Source organism: Falco cherrug, chromosome 1, assembly GCF_023634085.1.
Source record: "Falco cherrug isolate bFalChe1 chromosome 1, bFalChe1.pri, whole genome shotgun sequence".
In the NCBI taxonomy this organism is placed as follows: Eukaryota; Metazoa; Chordata; class Aves; order Falconiformes; family Falconidae; genus Falco; species Falco cherrug.
This window is the reverse complement of record NC_073697.1, coordinates 26648003-26669587: the sequence shown is the minus strand read 5'-3', so window position 1 is coordinate 26669587 and position 21585 is coordinate 26648003. Positions and strand designations below refer to the sequence as shown.

The following is a 21585-nucleotide window of genomic DNA, read 5'->3' as shown; positions in this document are numbered from 1 at the left end:
AAAGCTGCCTCTGCTTCCCCTTAACTACTTTCAAGGGCTTGATTCTGACTTTCACAGAAATTCTACCATTGAACTTATTGCATAAATCACCCAAGAAGATAAACCTCAATTATTATTTTTTTCCACCCCTGCTCTTTTTGCAAGTTAAAGGTTAATGATGAGCTTCAGAATAAAGCACAGGCCAGCTGCTTTGTGATATCATTCACCCAACTCTTTGGCACCATGAAATAATGCACTTCTTGATCCAACTCACTCTGCAATTGCTGACAGCTAAAAATTTACTATCTAAATATTTTTACTCATAAAAAAATTATTAGTACCTCTGTCAGAGTATTTGTGCATATATACTTTAGCCCACATGGTTATAATGTGAAATTCCTTTTGAATACGTGGAATGGTTACTGAAAGAGATCTAATTTTATCATAAATAAATGAAATTAATTGTTCTAAATTTTGCCCAGCCAACAGTCAGTTTCATGTTTTGACTAGTAAAGCCCCGTGGCTTTGCAAGGCTTGGTTTCTTTAGGCAGGAAGGATTCCACAGCTGATCCTGCATCGTTTAACTACACACTCCAAGATCTTAATGGTGAATACCCACACACACGACATGCAGTAGTCTATGTTACTTAAAAAAGGGTAACACTTGCTGAAGCACCACAAATCAAAACCAAGCTTTAGAAATTATTTTACAATGAGAACTATGTCACAGAATAAAACAAATGTTTTCAAGTGTGTATTCTGGGTTTAACATCACCTCTGTTTTCATCTGGATGTACAAACTACCCATCTCTCACCTAGGTGTTCCTATACTTACCTGATAGTCACCACTGCAACACATGAATGTTCCGCACATGAGACCTCTCATAACCACAGAAGCTCTGGAAGACTCTGCGGTCTCAGACTGCCTCGCTAAACTAGACTGTCTTATAGTTTCACAGTTTGAAATTTGATTATACCTAAATGCAGGCATACAGTCCCATTTTAGATCCTGGAGCATTTAGGAGACATGAAGCTGAGGCTGTGAGATATGACACAAACCTCCCAGAAACTTGCACCCGTCTAGAGCAGCAGCTCAAATCCAGCATCCAGGCAGGGACTACTCCATCAGCAGACATGGTGATGGGAACTTGCTACATTACAGAACTCTCACCTATCACCTGACTTCAAAATGCTGGGCAAAATACTGCCTATTTGCTTCGCAGAGCAATCCAAATCTTTGTACGAGAAGAAAAAATTACCATTTCTTTAATATGTGTGAATTATGCAAAACTGTTGGAGCCCTGGAAAGTTCTGAGCATCATCCCTTTGACAGCAACGAGCTTGAACGTGAAGCAGCACTTTGTCACAGACTCAGAGCAGGCCCAGTACAGGCTGTAGAAAACAAGCTTCTCCACTGCCTTCATATTAAAAGTAGTAGTAGTAGTAGTAATAATAATAATTAATATTATATAATGTATACTGTAAAATGTAGTATTTAATGATATATTAGCTTATAGAACATTATTATTGTTATTGTTATTATTATTACAGGATAATTAAGACAGCCAATCAGCTACTGAAAACAATAGAAGAAAACCATTGTGGAAGTTAATGCCTGTTGTTTCTACACCAGTAACAAACTTGAGTTCTGCCTCCCGCTTACCTGACCAACTTGATTTGAGCAGCCATTCCCGTTCCAACAAAGAAGGCAGAAAAGGGGCTGACCTTAGGAAGTAATGTCATTATTTATTTAAGCTTCAGTGACGATCACTATATGGAGTGCTAACATTTTTGTTGAACTGCTGTGAACCACTTACTCTATGCTTTTTTAACTCTTGGAAGCCTTCACTTGAAACATACACTACAGATCCTTGATGTTGCAGAGATGGTCAGGTTTTCCTCAAGACTGGGGGGCTTTCCACAAAACAGGCAGCCTGAGGAGAGCAGAGGACCCAGCTGACCTGCGAGTGTGTGGGGGATGCAATGCTCCAGCACAGAGCCATGCCGAGGCAGGTGGCACGCTCCATGTGGGCACGGAGGAGGTTGGCAGGAGCACACCAGGAGATCTTGGAGGCTGGGTTTCTCTGATACCATCGCTGCACGTTCAAGCTGTGCTCCCTCGATGGGGCAAAATCTGCTGGTGCTCTAGTTAACTGCTGCTGCTCCTTTTAACTCTGCTTTCCGTATTTCTGTGGGCTAAATATCTACATTTCTTTGGCAGACCATTTTCAGTACTCACGTGTGTACTGCATACAGTCCTGAACAGCTGCAGTATCATTAGCAATTTTCCTGTTTTCTTTAAAGTCACCATGATCCACTTTCATTTGGTTTTTCAGGAAAATTAAAGGCAGCTTTAAAATGGAGATCCAAAACCTAATGTACCACAATGAGTATGTGGGCGGGCTGGCAGGAAAAATAAAGGGGGGTAAGAAGGGGTCTCAATTGCTTCCTGTAGTTAAGATGTTAAAATCCATTCCAGAAGAGTCTGGCTTGATACTGTGGGTTTCACACACTTGCATGTGTGCCCCACTTTCAGTAGAAAGCACGTGTTAAACAGATGGAACTCGATTATATTTCCATCAAATACAATTGAAGACTCATATCGAAGATGCTGCCAGATGCCACAAAACCCAAACAGTTTCCAGAAGAAAAGAATTTGCTGTTGCAGTGACAGCACTTTCCAACAAAATAACAGGCTATGCTAACAAACTGAAGGAATTCAGCTTATCCACAGAGAAATTTCTTTTACTTGAGTCATTTATAACTTTTTACAATCAGATGTCCATTTATTCCAACTAATTTGGGGCAGATATTTTAATAATTGGGTACATACTAAGCCAGATTTAAGGCTTCTTTAAACACTCCCACTAATTCCTTCCTTAAAGAACAGTCAGAACATACTCAAACTCGGATGGCCTGACATTCGCACTGACTGCGCTGTATTGCATAGCTGTTATCTGGGCACATGCCAGCCAGCGTTACTGTCAGAGTCAGGTATTTCATATCTGGCCTTACGATGCAATAAACATCTTAATCCCAGCTTTTCTCATTTCTCATTCCTGATTGGACCTTGTCTCATTGTTGTTCGTATCTTTCCTCATGCATAGTACCCCACACGAACAAGAACTGTCATATATAATGCAATTTGCACCAAAAAGGAAGATTTTAGCCATTTCTTATAAATATAAAGAGACTAACATCAACCCCCACTGAAAGGAGCTGGAGGAAACCAAGGTTATTCCTTAATTATAAATGCTTTATGTGCTAAAATGCAATGAGGTATTACTGAGAGCTGTGAAAAACACAGTAAAACAAACTTTCTTTGGGCACAAACTTAAATCTGGTCACAAATCAGATTACTGCAGAGAGGAAAAAAAAGCCTACTGAAAGCCTGCTGCTTGTTAAAGGAAAAAAAGCACATTTTTCCATGTTCCTGTGTAACGACAAGCAGGCATTTTGTCAGGTCACCATTGTCCTCACTGAAGTCCTTAGGCAGGGGATAAGCCTGACTTATGGAACGTGGCTTGCAGCAAGGGTAGACTGTTGCCAGCATCTTCTGAGTAAAAGCATCCCTGTCTGTTAGAACCCAACTTTCTAAACGACCTGTAAATGCCACTTCATTCAGGTTTTTGCAAGGGAGGATACAAATGGAGACAAGAACATAACACCACAATACGAGAAAGAGTAATTTACCATTACAATGGGCAGATATTATAATATTTATCAGGATTAGCATTTTATTCCACATCTTGTAAATATTCTATTCTACTACTATTTAAGACTGTAAAAACATCTGGACTAAGGGCGGTAAGTGGACCTTTATAAGCATATGAAACAGCACAGGAACTCATTATTAATTACATGACCCTACCAAGTAGTAGATGAGTGCTGAAGGGCTGCAATAGCCTCCACGCTTCCTCTCTCCATATAAAACCCACTGACAAGTTAGCAATGGTCAAGAGTGTTTCACTGCACTGCTGAACTAGGAAGCATATGCCTCAAAGATGTACTTCAAAGGCTGGTACATGGGTATAGTTGGAATCGCTTATCAAAAAGATGAAGAGGTGATGGAGTTATAAATGTCTTCATGTGGACAAAATACCGGATATTACCAAGCTCATTAATTTAGCAGGGAAAGACCTAGGCAAAACCAATGGCTAGCAGCTGAAGCCAGACAAAGCCAACAGTTTCAACAGTACAGCCAGCACAACATCTCACCAAAGCCACTCGTGTCGCTTCCATTTCAGAATTTAGACGCAGAGCCAGTGATTTTAATGCAGTGTATTTAGCTATGTTTTTTAAAGAGTAAATCAACATTTTTCCATTAAAAAAACCTCAAATTTTCTTCTGTGAAGAATAGGGTTCCACTGCACCAAGACAGCACACAGCTGATCCTCAGAAGACTCAAAGTATTTTTCACCAAAAGAGAAAAGAATTCCTGAATTTATCAAGCAGAAAAAGGTTCAGCTTCTCCAGGATTAATGAACGTGTCGCTCCATTACAGTCATCAGTATTGAGTTCACACTGCATTTGGTACAATAATAACTGAAACTGTTTGTGAGAGAGACATTTATCACATAACAGCGTTGACATTAGGTGACAAACTACTCAGGCTGATGAGCAAATAAGAATTATTATTTTTACTTAGGCAGCTGTGAAACCAAATTTATGTTTGTCAGCCTTTAAAACACTAGTACCCTCCCGACTCTGAATGAAACTGAAAACTTTAAAAAGCAACTTGCTGAATCACTGAAGGAGCAAAACACATTCCTAAAGCTACAAAAGGTACACGCTGAAAATTCACGGGTCCAAGCATCCTTCAGTCTTGTAGTTTGTCTATAAATCTGTTCTCCCTTATTCTGCTAGAGGGACACACTCAGTTGTCCGTAGAACCTGACAGAAAGACAGAAATAAATCATGTATCAAGTCTAATGATCAAAAGAACAAGTTTATGGACAGCAGGCCCACACGAAACTAAACCTACTTATTTTGTCACTGTTTTGTTTATAATTCTAGCTGAAATGGGGGGGGGGGGGGGGGGGGGGTAGGTCCTGTGGTATATATTTTCAGTGGGACTTCTTTGTCCGTGCAGAAAGAGGGGCAGAAGGCCCATATTTCCTTCATGATTTTTTTTTCCTTAATTATTTCCTCCTAGTAAAAGAATGAGAAAAAGTCAAAAAGGCAAAATAACACTTTATGGAATGTTATTTTTCACTTTTTAAAAGTAACTTTTCACCTTTAAGTGCTAACTTAATGCTTGAAAGCTAAATGAATACATCCCCCACTGTGGCACTTGCAACACAACATAGTGGACTGGTATTAAAAAAAGGAAGACTCCTGTAGCAAAGTCACGAAGGAAAAGCAGTCACCTTGAGTAACCTGAATGGTACAGTGAGAAATCATCACAAATAAGGCACCAGGAGTTGAGCAAGGACTTTTCCTAAGCATGTAAGTGGAAAAATTGAAATCCAAACCACTGTCACTTGGAAACACTCAAAAATTTCTAGCAAAATTTATGATGATATTTACATAGATGGCTAATTCAGAACCGGGGAGAGGTTTTACCACAACCTGAAAGCAGACGATTCAGTCATCTGCTCATATCAGATTAAACCATTGGGGGGCGGGGGGGCAGGGAAACACTAGACTCTAATGGTAGTGTGGCTTGCTTGGCACTTTCACCCTTCATCTCACAGCAAGCTACCCCTGCTTCCATCTTGTTTGCATCTTATGGACATACCTCCCAAAATGATGAATTCAGAAGGAGCACTGAGAGGTGCCAAGGCCTGGCCCACAAAGAGGGAGTTTGCCAAGAGCACTTGGTTCCAGAAAGCTGCATGCAAGGACGCTGATGGGCATCCCTGGCATGTAAGGCTGAGTCATTATGTGCTGGGGCCTTCTTAAATGGGCTGAATATCATGCACCATATATGAGCGATGCATAGACGGAATCTTATACCAGTCACATCAGGGAACCAGCGTGAAAGCATGTAGATGATCCAAGCCCTGAGATGCTGTCTATAATTAAAACCACCTCATCATTGTGTTGGCTGATCCTAGATTTAACGGTCCCTTGTTCTGGAAGATCAAGTTATCTCCAAAGAGTGCTTCTGGAAGATCAAGTTATCTCCAAAGAGTGCAAGTATAGCACAATGCATACCTTTGCAGGTATCATTCTGCCATTGAAACTGAACTTGGAAAAAGCACATGGAACATCTTACTTTAGCTTTATATAAAAAATGTCTTATATGTTATAGCCTGCTTAGAAAAACCAGGCCAAACCCAGTAACACAAATGCTTTAAACAAAGGTATCAGGTGTTGTGGTCATGAAATAAGACTTCTTGGTAGAGAGGAACTGTGGCTTTTGATCAGAACTGAAATCTATTAAAAGCAAATGTTAGAATGTGAATAAAAATTCAATATTTTTACATTGACTTTAAGCTTCTATGAAGGAAAGAGTGAAATCACTGATTAAGTGAAGGGGGATTACACTGCAACACTGAGTGGCTATAGTTGCACAGAGTATAGTGTATCTATCCAGTTTTGGAGATTTGCCATCATAAGAATGCAAATTCAAGCCACCTGGCTATAAAGTGCAAGTGCAAACCTCTTGAAATTCAAATATTTAATCTTTGTCTCCTAATAAATAGAACACAAATGCTTAAGGAATGTGCGACTGTCATTTTGTCTCTTCTTATTACTGTGAAATCTTGAGATGAAAGATTTGATTTCCTGATGTTTTCAGGTAGCACGATCGGTAACTTTTATCTTGACTTCCCACAATCAGCTAAGTATATGCACAATGCAACATACCTGAAAAATGAGAAAGGAACATTCTAAGGATAAGCTAAGGCAAGAAATTATTCAACAGTTCCCTAGAGCTAAGAAGCAAAAGGGTTGACCAAACATTATGACAAAGACAGTCGTATATCTGACATTAGCTGGCAATGCATTCAATTTCAACAGGAGATGAGAGCTAACAGCAAATGGACAGCTGCTGGACCCTTCACAGGCTAGTCAATAACAGGAAGCAGAAATTACCTCAGTGACGGAAAACCCTTCACCTTCTTCAATGGTCAAATCCTTTGCTGGCCCTATGACATGCACAGGAAGATACTTCTGATGCCTATAGCCAGCTCAGCAAAACAAACCCTACTGCACAGTAATTACAAGTTTGTATGAGCTACAGCAGTGCTCACAGACTCAGAATTTTACCAGTAAATTTGCATCATACTGTTCTCTCATGGTTGACAAAGTGAAATCATGCATGTAACAGAACATTTCATGGCTATCTTGGATCTCCTATTTACTAATGCAGATGACTGAGGGCCAGGAGGCGAGAGCAGGACAGGGAGATTGCTGGCAAATTTCTGCCTTCGGAAATTTAGCGCATGGGACTCAAGTGGTGCATGCACATTGGTACCTATTCACCCTGCCAACAGTAAGCATCAAATGCTCCATGTGTGGCAAGGAATTCCTTGCTAGGAATTCCTAACTAGGAGAGTCACAAATGTATTTTACGATCAATTGTATTGCCAAATAAAGCTCCAAGTCTTTGTGCTCCCCTAGACACATCTCACTAAATCTTGCCCTCTGCGTTGCAAATAGCATCTTCCACAACCTTTCCCTCAATTGTGTTTGCCAAAGGAATATGAATTAAAAGAGATCAAGACCCCAGGTCTCAAGACTGCACCTCACTACTTTTCTTTACAGCTTCATCTTAGCAATGTTACTTAATCAGGGCTTACAGTATTTCTGTGATTCTCATAAACACTTTCAAAAGCTCTCTTATAAAGAAAAGGCAGCTGCTAGAAGAAAATTGTTCCTTAAATCATCATATATTTAAGTCAAGCAGTAGAACTGTCTCCAGGTAGCTTTGTTTGCATGTCATACACTCTTCTCATGCAGACAGCCCTAAAAGTAATTGCAACCAGCAACATCTTCCAAGGACTCCAGGTGACCATACCATCAACTTCTACTGCATCACAAGATCATCTATATTATTTTCTTTCAACAAACATATGCATCAGAAGGCAAGAGCTGCAGACCAATGATCCATTTGATGTCACATCCTCCTCGCAGATGCATTTCATGCTACACCCCATGATCTAAAACCCTGCCAAACTTACGAGTATAATCTACTTACTGTGCCTCTCACCCACTTACTGGTTTGCAGCTTACACTGCTTTTAAAGTACTTCTTGATTGTGGCTGAAAGGCTTTAAAGCTAATGATTTCCAACTGCATATCAGTCAATTTTTCAAAAGAGAAAAGGTGGTGATGTCATCTTCAAAGAAGAAATGATAGGAATTTTTGTGGTTTGCTTAAGATTAATATATGGATTTCTGCCACAGAAACCAAGGCAATCGTAAAAGCAAACAATCCCAAGTAATACCAGGAATACAGAGGGGAAAAAACTGATATACCTACAAAAAAATTATCGTATAGGAAATGTTGTTGAAACACTCTCCAAACCATATGCACTGCTTCCATTTCAGTAATAGAGTTAATTTGTACTTAATCCTTACAGATGCCGGAGATAAATTCCTGGGCTCATGTCTCTTCACAGATATCATTACTTACAAACCTCTACATATTCTTCCGTACGTACACAAGATTTAAAATGGCAACATTCTTGATACTACCTGCTTGTTGCTGTATGATTAGTCATAGTTTTCTGATGATTGTAAAATAGCTACGGTGCCAGAGTTTTTGCTTTTTGATTCACATTAACATACAATAGGAAGCATGTTGGTCTGTGTTTTCCACTCAATGGCCTGCAGCAAACTCCAGAACATAATCTGAAATGCTTCTTTGATGCCATCCATTAGATTTTAAGTGAAATTCAAGTTTAGGCTTTTGCACGGTCCCAAGCAAACTGCCCAGTCCTGGGCTTTTTGCATAAGCTACTAGGCAGCTGATATTCCTGGGGTTTCTGTAGAGCTTTTGACTGCAAATGAAGTTCATAAAAACTCCAGTTGAACACCAGTTACCTCCTCCTCTTCACAGGATCTGGTTTCAGAGGAAAACACCTCATCTCTGTGTTTATATATAATGTCATCCTTCTTTGACTAGCTTTGCTTTCTCACTACATCACTTCTCCATGACTGTTTCTGATACCAATCTCAGCAGGATCACTTCACTGGGAGGTTTTAACAGACATTGTCATTGAACTCGCACACTTTTATATCCTGTATCAATAAAACAATTCTGGACTAGTCCTACTCCAAAGGAAACATGCTTAGTGCAGCACAGACATAAAGATTTTATGTGTCTCGATTACAGCCGTGTTTCTGATTTCCAACACAAGCCAGGGGAAAAGAAAAGAAAACAATCTCCAGATAGAGGATCTAAGTGAAATCTATAGATCACAACTCAGCTGAGGTACCTGACACAGTCAATTTCAGTGCAAGTCTACCCCATTTGCAATTCCAGCCACCCACACTTAAGACCCTAACACGTTCTAAACTTACTTGTGCCAAAACCTCTGCAGGACTGTCTGTGAACAGGGATAGCCACAGCTCCAAAAATCAAAGGATAAAAGAAGAAAGAGAGGATGGACAGGCTCGGATGAGAGAAGGGGAAAAAAAACAACCACAAACCAGCACCCCAGGCACCCACAGAACATGGGACAGACTTCACCTCACTTACTTGCTTTGTCTCACCTGCTCACCTCTGAGCTCCTCAAAGCAGCTACCATCTCGTACTAAATTTCAATGTAGCATCTAGCCCAGCTGTGCTACTAACAGGATGTAACAATCCACTTAGCAGAATGGAGTCATCATAAGCTGAGCACCATTTTTAGAGTGACTGCTGTAACCAAGCATTGCAAGTATGCAGCCACTCATCACTGCCCTAGGACACCAAAAGCTACAGAAACCACACATGGCTCAAATTCACTGAATCTGACGAAAATTGCCATCAGAAGCAACTGTGACAGGCCAGAGAGAATCACCTCTGTCCAAGAACCAGCTCCACAGCAGGTAAAACAGTGAAAACACAGTTCAGAAAAAGGGTTAATGAAGTGAACAAGATATTTGAACAATCAGAAGCTACTAGATGTTTATATTTTCTTCAGTTGTTCACTGTACTGTATCAGTTACTTGAGCTTCAAACAGAACAATTAAAGCACATCTGAGAAGCATTACAGAATTCTGGTGCCCCACACAATTATCTCCACAGCAAAACTTGGGGCTAATGTGTTGCAATATGCTATTCAAACACCAAACACTTCCGTTCCTATGATAGAAGATAATCCAGGAATTTAATTTGTGAACTCCCAGGTGGCCGTCTTCCACATTGCACCTGCCTGAGGGCAATGAATCTTCTAATACTTTTTGCACCCTCGGGTGAATGTTCCAGACACCTTCCAAAAAGAGCTCCCCTTCATGTAACCACATCACACAATAACAAGCACGAATTCTTCCTGAAGCCAAACTAAGATTTTATTAAGAGTTACCTAAACACATTGTTGTTTCAGTATTTTTACACACATTTGGTACTCCTTCAATTTCTTCTGAGCATGTCTGAAAAAATAAAACAGGCAAGTTCTGCAGTCTACTCCTACAAAACGGATGCTACTGCAAACAGCAAAGATGCACTTCAAAAACACAACAGGAGCCAATACTTGGTGCTGGAGAGGAAACCGGTCAGTGGAACAAAATGTCTTGATCCACAGAAGGGGTTTTGTGCCTGTCAGGTTAGCATCATTTGCGGTACTGTAATAAGGCAGGTCTCATCTAACACCACAAGTGCAAAGGATGCTCTTATCACCTAGCTTGTAAGAAAATCATCAAGGTTAGTCTGGCCAAAAGGCTTTGATATTGGTACAAAAAGCAGCAAACAATGCAGCAGCAGTTTGAGCAACGAGGTATACTAAAGTGCAGAGCGATGTTTTCATAAGACATCAAAAGTTCCTTAAATCATTAAGGAAGGCACACTCAAAGAACCATCAAATGTACGAGGTCTTTGGTTAAAAAATGTTGGTGGAAGTAAAAAATGCCATTTCTTTTTAAATAATCCTTTGTAATTGGTTAACAGAACTCTAGCTGGGGTTTTTGTTCTTTTTTCTAGTTTAGAGCTAGCCTCTGTCATCCCAAAGCAGCTTTTAAAACATTCCTGCAGCCCCAGAAAAGAGAAGCTGTGTCACACTGTCTTCAGTCCTACTAACACTCACACACCTTTACAGCATCAGCTGATTTCACAGGAGTGGCAGAAACAGCCCACAACAAGAGGTCTACTTCAAATGCCCCGAGATTAACCTCTGACAGCAAGATGAGATTTACCAATCCATCATATTTGCAGCTCTCCAAGTGTGAACAGCCAGTGCACACTGGAAAAACCCTAGGCCTGTGGTAACACAACATGCCTTTAACACCTTAACAATCTTATTCTTTCTTTCAAGGAACTACCATTCATAGCAAAGTTTAGTTGACAGTTCACCCAATGCCAAGAGCCTCATTAGATGCCAGTCTCAGCTGCAGACATGATACTAGATCCACTTCAGCTTGCCTTTAATTGAAGTGCTGTGGCAAGAACTTCATTTTTAAAAATTCTGATTTTTTCTATCTTGTGAAAATGTTACTGAAACAGCAAAAAAAACCCATAACATCATCTTTGTCATTTTTCACTGTGGTTTCATAAAAAGTGAATTGACAGAAAGGTCTTACACGATTGATAATAACTATCAGTTTTTCCTTAGTTTTTCATTGTTGTCCTTACTCATTAGATCTAAAGTAATGTGGGACCTGTTCTTCAGCTGTGCTGTCTTATTTCACATCTCCATTCCTAGACAATCATATATACAGAGAGATTATATAAGGAGATTCAGAGCTCCGCAAAACCTCCCATACAAGAGAAAGTTGCCTGAGTCAGGAGTAAGGAAAGCTGAAGTAATTTCTTAGATTCAGATACTTCTTAAACTTCCATGCACTTCCCTACCCTTCTTCTTGTCTATAGCTTAACATGCACAAATTGCCCACAGAACTGTACATGGGGCAGCTGTTCCACGCATTGCTACAGATGTTAGTCAGCATTCTGCATCAGTACCCTAGTTCACTCTGACAGCAGCTGGAACTGGTTTTCTTTTAGTCAGCATCTCTCAAGATCCCTCGAAGTTCTCTTCTGCGTAGGACCCCACACCACCACTCCGCCTCTGTCACCTCTGAATTAGTTGTGGGCTTTTCATCAACCATCTACTGAGCTGTCTCAACTCACAGCCTTGCACATAGGGAGTAAACAAAGTGGGATTCACCTGAAGCAACTGTGAAGTTCACATCATCAAGTGAAATCCAACCTCAGTGAAAACCAACAAGGTCATCAATTCACTCCAGAAACTTAAAACTGGTTCCATGATTCATTCCTGAAAGCTGTGTCAGCATCACATGAGGAGAAAGTTAGTGAGGACTACAATAGCAGTATACAAGACAGACTTCAAGAAACTATGTGGACACTTTAACAAAAATGCTCACTTACTGCAGAAAAAGACGACTGCTTACCAAACTGTCACATCAGCTATTCTCAGGATCTTACTGTACAGCTATGGGGGGGGGAAAAAACAAATTAAGTAAAAATAATTTGCAATCATTTCTTCAAAGATGATGCAGGTGATTTGTAAGCTTAAAGAATCTGTATAGTGTTGACTTCGCATGTGACAAGGGCTCATACCTATATACCGTTTCCTAAAAAAGGATTTAGGGCCCTCTAAAAAGTAATTTTCCTATTATGAATTTTATCTGAAAACTATGCAAGAAGTTTATCCTTACTGACCTAAAAAGATCTTGATCAATGACATCCATAAGGGTGAACCTTGCTCTCTGAGTGAGACTTTCAGCTATCACTAAATCAGTAAAACGAGAAGAAACAGGTCAATTCTAACAAATTATGAACAAGTCATAGACGAAACTCGTATTTCTCATGGATGCAGACCAAAACATGACTTTTTCCATAAAGTCCAGTGGAGCAGACTCAGCTTTCAAGTCCTTCAGGTAAGAACTGCTGTGCTCTGTTAAGGTACCAGGAGGAAACACATCTTTGGATTGTAAAAGGGAAAATAACCAGACTTGCAAGGAGTTTTACAGATATCAAAAACCCTTTCCAGTAGATGCATGACAAAAATCAAACAGCAGAAAAAGACTTCTCTTCCATTTTCCTTGTTTATATATATAGCGACAACATCATTCTTCTATAATTCATACAGTACAACAGTGGATAAAGCCACACCACCACCATCTGTGCTCTCAGAAAGGATGTTTGCACTATTTTTGGAAACTACTCAAGAGCCAAGAACTGCATCTGCAGTAGCTCATTCCACATAACCATCGGGCAGCTGGGACAATGGTTTGGTATTCCTGTCCAGACGTTCTGTACCCACAAGAGCTACATTTGGTGAACACTGCAGAATGCAATAATGCCTTTGGCTGGCTGCATTGCACACAGGCATAAACCTGGCATGTTGCAGCAGTAACAAGTTCAGCAGTTTCCGTTTTCTTGCTGCAGGCTGCTGCAGACTCACCGCCTGCTTAGCAGCTCAGCATGTGTGTTGGGGGGGCGGGGGACTAGGAGAGAATCATTGTCAGTACTACAAGTCTGCCAGAGCTCCTCCTGACAGCACAGCAGGACCCAGCTAGGCTTAAGCAAGGATGCCCCTAGGCGAGTTCATCTAAACACTATGGCAGGTTAATATAGTTTGCTTCTCTTGAGAATAACAGAAACCTAGAAATCTTGAAAAGAGAACAGGGAAAAAATAACATACAATCATTCTCTGTGTGTTCATTTTGCCTGCAGCTTGTCCCTAAGTGGCAATTGTTAGAAAAAAATCAACTGGTTTCCATCTGCGGGTAGACCGTAAATACAAATAAACTGGCACAGCTGCCTGGAGCTGCAATAGGAAAGTGCCTGGAAATGACCACTGACAGATGGTTGGCAAGGTCCCACAGCCCACACAGGCTTCTGCTTACAGGCTGCCCACCACTGCCCATGGCCCTTCCCAATTTGCTCATGTCAATAGTGTGCATACTGCTGACAGACCAACATCTACATTAGATGGGCCAATTGAAGGGCTGTTTCTACTGAAGCCACAGCTAGGTTCTGCAATGACGAGCTGTGCACTTCAATTCCGATCCATTCTGCCAGAACATCTGCAGAGATCCAGACTCCCAAACATCTCTCCGACTGCCTTCTCACACAATGCCCTGCAGCAACAGCAAACCAGTGCCATGTAAACATATCCAAGCTTGTTCATGGCACTGTATTTGGGAGGGAAGGGCACAGACAGATTTTTACATTCTTAAACCCCTACCCTGTCAGTGACCAAGTGAAAGGAAAAAGCTACGCAGCTCACACATCAAGGTAATTTTTGTATGGTTTGTCTTACCTATCAAGCTCAATGTGGCAGCAACACAAAAACAGGGACTAAGAACATTAAAACCTCAGAGCCAGCCAGCCAAGTCAAAAAGACAAACATGGGTGTCCTGTCCAAAGACCTTGGAATGCCAAAAGAACAAGACCCTGAAATAGTACAAAGAGTAAAGTAAAAACACCGATTATAGAAAATGAGGATAAATATAGCCACTATTTGTTTTACCTAAAGGTAGTTTCTTTTTTCATGTTCTGACTCTAAATCCAACATGTAGCCATGCCTCATCTATGGTGGAGAAACGGACTTTTAACCCACGCCTTCCAATTCCCCTTACTGTGCCATAAAGGAGCCTGTGAAGCAGCAGAAGCCAAGAGTAGCTGCATTCTTCAGAGCAAGTCCACAAGCGAGGATGCGCAGCTTCCCTTCTTACAGGGCTGCAAAGCCCACCACATCTGAAAACCCTACCCTGTCCTACTGCGGTTGATGAAGCCAGTACCCACCCAACACACAAACGCAAGGAGAGCTGCAACACAGGGCAGCTTGGCCACCAGAGTCCCCTATTTCAGTTACCCGTTCTTTTTCTTTACACATACCCCCTTTTTTTTTTTTTTTTTTTTTTTGACTGATAAGGAGAAAGATTTGACCAATCCATATTTCTTCTACTGACTTTTCGTAACAGCTTTCAAATTGTATCTTTCTCTCCACACCAACCCAACAAATGCTGGGGGAAAAAAACCCAAAAAAACCACAAAACACAGAGGCTGTCCAAAGGAATTACAAACAGAAAGACCCATTTGAAAAGAAGGAAAAATTTTAACACTAGTCCTAAGGCATAATTGATTCTGGGTCATGATTTCAAGAGGCGGCTATACCATGCCTCCAGTATAAGTGAGTGTTCAGCAAGTTAATTTGTTGCCTTCCAAACCAAAAACTCCTAAAGTCACCAGTTTAACTGGGTTTACTAGTAAAAATGTGGGCAGAGCGTTTCTTGTGATGGCTGAAAGAAAAACAAGAAGTGTGTGAAGGATGCCTGCAAGGTCATGTTATGCCAAGGACTCCAGGTAAACACAGGTGTCACAGGAAGGCGCACACTGCGCTTTGCTCCCTTGCAGCAACTTAAGACAGTCAACTGTGCTTTGTACATTCAGCTAGAAGAAGGGAGACCAATGGACCGGGAGAAACACTGACAGAAATTCATCTTTTAATATTTGTTCAATACAAATCATTTAACGATCTTTTATTTCAGTAGCAGTTTGTTCATGTTCTGTATCTCACTTTCTGAGTGTTCATGAACAAAAGGAAGAGGCAAGAGGTACAGACAGGGAAGAAGAAATCAAGTTAAAAGCTTTTCTTCCACAAACTGCTTTTCATGCAGCTACCACCTGTCAGTCAGTGGAATTTAATAAGGACTCTCATTCCCCCTGGGAGGGGAAACTTGTGTCTCCTTCTAATATATAAGGAAAAATAGCTAAAGAAGACGACATAAAACTTGAAAAGGCGTATTTTAAATGCATACAAACAGACCTTACAATTGTCACATGCAATAACCTGTGGGGCAGATTCTACACGCCTTAACCAATTGAAACAACATTAATAAGGTGTTGCCAATTTTATTATTAGTGTGCATGCGTGAACAGTTGTTTATGGTTTTTACCCCAAAGTATTCCAGACCTTTAGCAGGAATAAACCTGTGTTATCCTATCAAAGTTTTGGGGGTCACGGCAGCCTGCTAACTGCACCTTTCCCCACACAGAAAGCACTGTCTATAACTTTGCAAGCCCTGATGAACAACGGGCTCTCTAAGTGACAGACCTGCTCGCCTTGTAGGCAAAAGGGGTGATGTAAATCTCTTTCATCTCCACAAATAATCACCAGAGCTTAGGCACATATGGTACCGTTCAATCAGTAAATACAGCTGAAATGGGCAGTAGCTGAGAGCTACAGTCAATCCCTGTTTCATTTTATTGGAAGATAAAGCTAAGCAGGCAAAAGTCTGCATCCCTATTAAAGACAGGTTACAAATTCAGAAAAAAAGATGTGAACCAAAGATTAAAAAAAAAAAAAAAAAAACAAAAAAAAAAAACCAAACCACAAACCTGGGAAAACTTGAGGTTTGGGGGTTTTTTATTGCCTCCAAAGCATCAACCCTGACCCTCTCTTTCCTGTGGCCAACGTTTCTGACTGGATTCAGACAAAACCTTGAACCACCAAAACCAACCTAAGTTCCACTGACATCTTCATCTTTCAGAATGGATTTCACTAAAAGTAAAATGCAGAGTGGAATGAAGAAGTAAAAAGGTGGTCTATTTTGTAGTCCTGTACTTTAAGCAGTTATTTTTATTTATCCCTTTGCACCCCCAGTTACAAGCCATGGTGTGTTCCAGTTGCTTTAGTATTTGAACAGAGCTTTGATTAGGTTACAACATTTAAACCCTATTCCGTGAATATATAAAAGATATCTAAGAAACTTCAGGCTTTATTATACAAAAGTGATCTAAAAAAAACAAACCAAAAAAACCACCACTGAGAGCAACACACTTCTTCAATTAGAAAAGCACAAAAAAAATCCCCACCCAGTTCCAGCCAGATTACTGTTGATTTCAGCTCCATTCATATCACAAGTGTTCAAGGAAAAATTCACACAAACATGAGTACCACTAGGCTTGCTTTAACCACAACTCGGAGTTGAGCCACCACCTCAGTGTGTGGCACAGAACAAAGGGATGCAGCACAGCTTGTATACACTTATCAAATCATTAGTCAATGTTTAAGAAGTTTCCTTTAGTCTTGCCAGTTCTGCGAATCCATCACCTGACTCTGTCCCAGTTGATTCATCTATTCGGCTCCAGCCTCTGCCTCAGTTCCAGGCTTCTCCTCAGATCACGATCTTTCTGCCTGCTTTAACTCACACACTCCTTCAAGCACACTTAGACTTTGAACAAGCAATTCCTATTCATATATACTAATTTTTCTAAAAACACCTGCGTTTCTGAGAGCACCTGTATATACAAATTGACCATCTATTTTTTCTCTGTTCACCTACTGATTAACTTAAGTTTTAAACTACCCTTGGGTTAGGGCTATACAAGGGACAAGGCCCAGTTCTGCCATTTAGCAGCTTCAGCACTTTAGATTTCTTAATTCAAAATACATTTTCTTTAACAACAAGCAGTGATTTTCACATGACTCTACTGTATCTGTGCAAGAGAGAAGAGAAAATGTGTGTGTGTGTGTGTGTGTGTGAGATCACTAACATCTGAAAATACATGCCAACTTAGAGGTTCGAGCAGCTTTCATAGCAAAGGTCCAAGTCCCCAGAAAAGCCCATCTACAAGGTTGAACTGGCACAACACTTAATTCCATGCCCACCATCACCACATCCAAAGTTCACCCTACGAGATGCAGCACAGAGTAACCATATGCATAAGTTTTGGATGTGGAGAGTGGATGTTTTTATTCATTAATTCCTTCATGTAGGAATAATTAAAAAGTGCAATAGATAGTAGAAACATCATAACAGGTAATATCAAGAAGAGAAAGACAAGCTAGACCTAACTTGAGCATTGTTACATATTTAAGACTAAAAGCCAGTTTGACTCCATCTCCTTTTTTGTTGTCTAAGCTCCTAAGGGATAATGGGTCTTATTCCTAATGCTGCTGCATCAGTATGAGCAAAACACAATGATGAAGTAGTTAGCTGAACAGGAGAAGGAATCAATACAGCAATGCTGGATCAAAGCACTAGAAAAGCGGGGTAACAATCAACCTGACTGAAGAAAAGGAAAGAAGATTAAAAACCCAGAAGGTTACAATAATACAAGAAAGAAGGAGTCTTTTCGGCACCAACTTTGGCAACAATATGCCTCTAATATTTACCCGTTCCCTGCGAAAAGGGGTAAAAAAGACACAATGGGAAATGAAGGAACGTAACCACGTGCACAAGTTGAAGCAGAACAACAGCTGAATCTGGAGAGACAAAGAAAGAAAAAGACGCGGAAGCGCATTGGGATAGGTTTAATAAATTTCTACACAGAACACCCACTATAGCATTAGCAGATAGCCTCAACAGAAGCAATGGTGTTAAAGAGGTTTTTAATTTAACCAGCCTAGGCTGGATCTCCCTGAGAAGTGGAAAAATTTTCTTGTATACTTCATTGGTCTCTAAGAAGCAAATCCATTTGTAATCATCATTTTGGCTAAAGTAGGAGGCTTTAAAATATTTTCTTCAGAAAAATCCTTGGTTTGTATCAGTACAAGATAAGAAATATAATCCCTTGCAGCTCTTTATAGGATTGTTAATGACAATGGTTTGCAGAATTTAATGCTACAGAAATCTATGAACTGGAATTGAAAGTGCAGTTATCCTTAAAGAAAGAAGCATTTGAAAACCCGTTTTCTTTTGTGCAGGCTTGAGCCAGAGAGGTAAGTTAGAAGCACAGATCAATGTTCCCATCTGCCTTGTAGACAATAACAAGCCTAGAAAGTTTTTTTTAATAATTTGAACTTCTGTGTAAAGACTAGAGGATCTACCCTGCATCTTTTGAGCAACCCTCAGGGCTTGCTTATTTATTTATTTATTTTAAAATCAGCATATTTTGATGAATGGTGCACTTATGTAAAGAAAACCCAACATTATTTCAGATGTTAATAAATTGTTTTTAATCCCTGTTAGCTAGTGAGCTTGCTGCTACCATTACTGACTATTCTGTAGAACATGATACTTCTCTACAGTGGAAAGGACTGGGTCTTGCTGCCGGGTTCAGATCTCATATAAGTCTTTCATCCTCTATAGCAAAACTGCTTAAAGAAATTTCTAGGAACACTGACCTCTAAATCAGTCCTGAAGAAATCATGCTGGCATCTGCCAGTTGTGGCCCTGACCCACTATTTTAAACTGATGAGTATAAAATCATCAGATGCAGATGATACAGCCTGCTACAGGAAAGAGGACATGAAGAGGATTATTGACAAAGGCATCTCTAAGAGGAAGATCTCTATCTTTCTTCACCCACTAATAAGAGCTTTTCAATTTTATTTTATATACAAATAGAATCTTCATAGAGCTTCTATCCCAGTCATCATACCAGATTTATTCAGTCATAAATTTAGTCTGTTCCTGTCACAAAGGGATTGTTTTATCAAGGTATAAAGCTACAGGAAGTTATGAAGAGTGACTGAGGTCTCAGCCTTAGGTATGTAACACAAAGAACATCCTTGCCCAAGGGAAGACACATTTCAGTAATCTTAAATACAAAATACCTGGAAGTGCTCTTGGAAGGTTTTTTTTGGTATCAGCAACATTGGTATGCATAGGGAAGCATTGCTCAACACCTGCCTACATTACGCTCCTCGGTAGCCAGTGCTATGTATCTTACAAATGCACCAAAATCCTCCACACAGAGCTATGACAAAATCCAAACCAACCTGGCCAAAAGGCCAGCTCACTCATTCTTCCTGCCACTGACAGTTTGTTTTTCAGCTCTCTCTTATAGTTTAGGTTGATTGCTTCCCCTTGCTCCCCACCATAAACAGGAATCGCTGGAATGACGACTTTGCTTTATTTAGCTATCATCCGACTCTGTTCATCTTCAGTTTTCAGATGGGAAGACAGCATCTGTCAGAGTAGAATTTTTATCACTGGACAGAGGAACTTTATACATCAGTCACTCACAACCAGGACTTTGCATCCTCAATGACTTAATCAACAGCAACAGGTTTTTTGCCAACTTCAGCACTCTGCTCAGTCCGCAAACAACTTCTTACATGCTTTCAGAGAACAGCAGTAACTCTCCCTTTTCTCCCCAGCATGCCACTCATTACCATCCTCTGCAACGTACCTCTCATACTAACTTCTGCTGTCTCCTCCGCAGTGCTCAAGACTGGCTGTTCCATCACGCTCTGCTTTCCAGTCCAGTGAGGTTTTTTGCTTGGTTTGTGGGGTTTTTTTCTTTTCTCTATTCTAAAGAAAGCTTCTCTCATTTCAACATTGCTTCCAGAATGCTGGGGTGGTTTGGTTGGGTTTTTTCCCCCTCTCACTTATTTAAGTGGCTGGAAGATCATTTATTTTTCAGCCCTTGCGATATCCTCCGGCTACATTTTTTTACCCTGTGAAAAAACCCTCCTGAAAGCATTGCTTGCTTCTGAGACTTCCGTGGTTTTCCATGCTCCTTTTTGCTCTTCTGTCAAGCTAATCTTTTTCCTGCTCCATTTTTTTATGTGAATAATGTTTTTCCTTTAATTTTTCTCTTCCCAGTTCATGCCTGGAATCTTCATATTCTTGCATACTTGCTGCTGTAAACTAATATAAAGACTGACCACATCTAAGCTGTATTCCAATTTTTTTTTCCTCTATCAAAACTTTTCTCTGCAATCTCTTCCAGGGCCACTTTGTCTGTCCACCCACATGGCTCCACAGACCTTGAAATGGCAGGTGCAGGATCTGAATCTGCCACCAAGCAGCCCCACCTGATCCACACTTCTTGTGCTCTCTAGTACCTACCTGCACACAGAGCTCCCACTGAAAACAGCAATTCTGACAGAGTAACATAAACAGTCTCACCACCCAATAAGGATCAGTTCTCTTCAGAACTACACTTTAGAGTCCTCTCCCACCCCAAGCAATTGTTACTTAATTTTCATAATTGACATATTCTGGCATTAGGTAACATACACAAAGTTTTCACCTCAAATCCAGAACAGTTTTGCCCAATTGCTGCAAAAAATGAGACTTCAAGTTACATGTTGCATAGGCATAGCTGACAGTACCTTTTAACCTTGATTTATGGATGCGAGGCTCAAATCTGTTCCATTTTTTCTGGTTTTGCATTAAAAAAAAAAAACCAAACAAAAAACAATCCTACTTCTTTCCAAGCTCTCAAATTTAAAGATGAAAAATCTGTATTCTCCAGTTGTTCTGTTGTTCTCCAGTTATGTTTCTGAAGATGTTTCTCAGCTCACATATTACACTAATGTAATTGTGAAATAAATATAAAAACAAAACCACAAAGAAACCTGCAGACCTGCAAGGTTTCATCAAGTGTTGCTGCATTTCCTGCCACAAAATAAACTGGCACCTTCCTGCAATAGGGGAGCATGCTTGGTCCTGCTTTACTGTTTTACAATTTTGCTTTTAATCCAGATTTACATCAGCACCTTTTCCATATATGTGAATTTCTTTTACTGTTAAAATATTAACTCCTCACTACAGAAATTCTGCACATACTTGCTTTCCCTGTGTCCTTCCAAAGA

At 40.3% G+C, this 21585-nt stretch overlaps 1 protein-coding gene across 1 annotated transcript in view; it reads right to left on the bottom strand.

Moving 5' to 3' along the window:
* Positions 1 to 21585, bottom strand: part of CFAP299 (cilia and flagella associated protein 299) — a 226819-nt gene that overhangs the window by 174802 nt on the left and 30432 nt on the right. Inside the window, 1 exon segment of the mRNA XM_055697888.1 lies at positions 20188 to 20192. Coding sequence (XP_055553863.1) covers positions 20188 to 20192 — 5 coding nt within the window.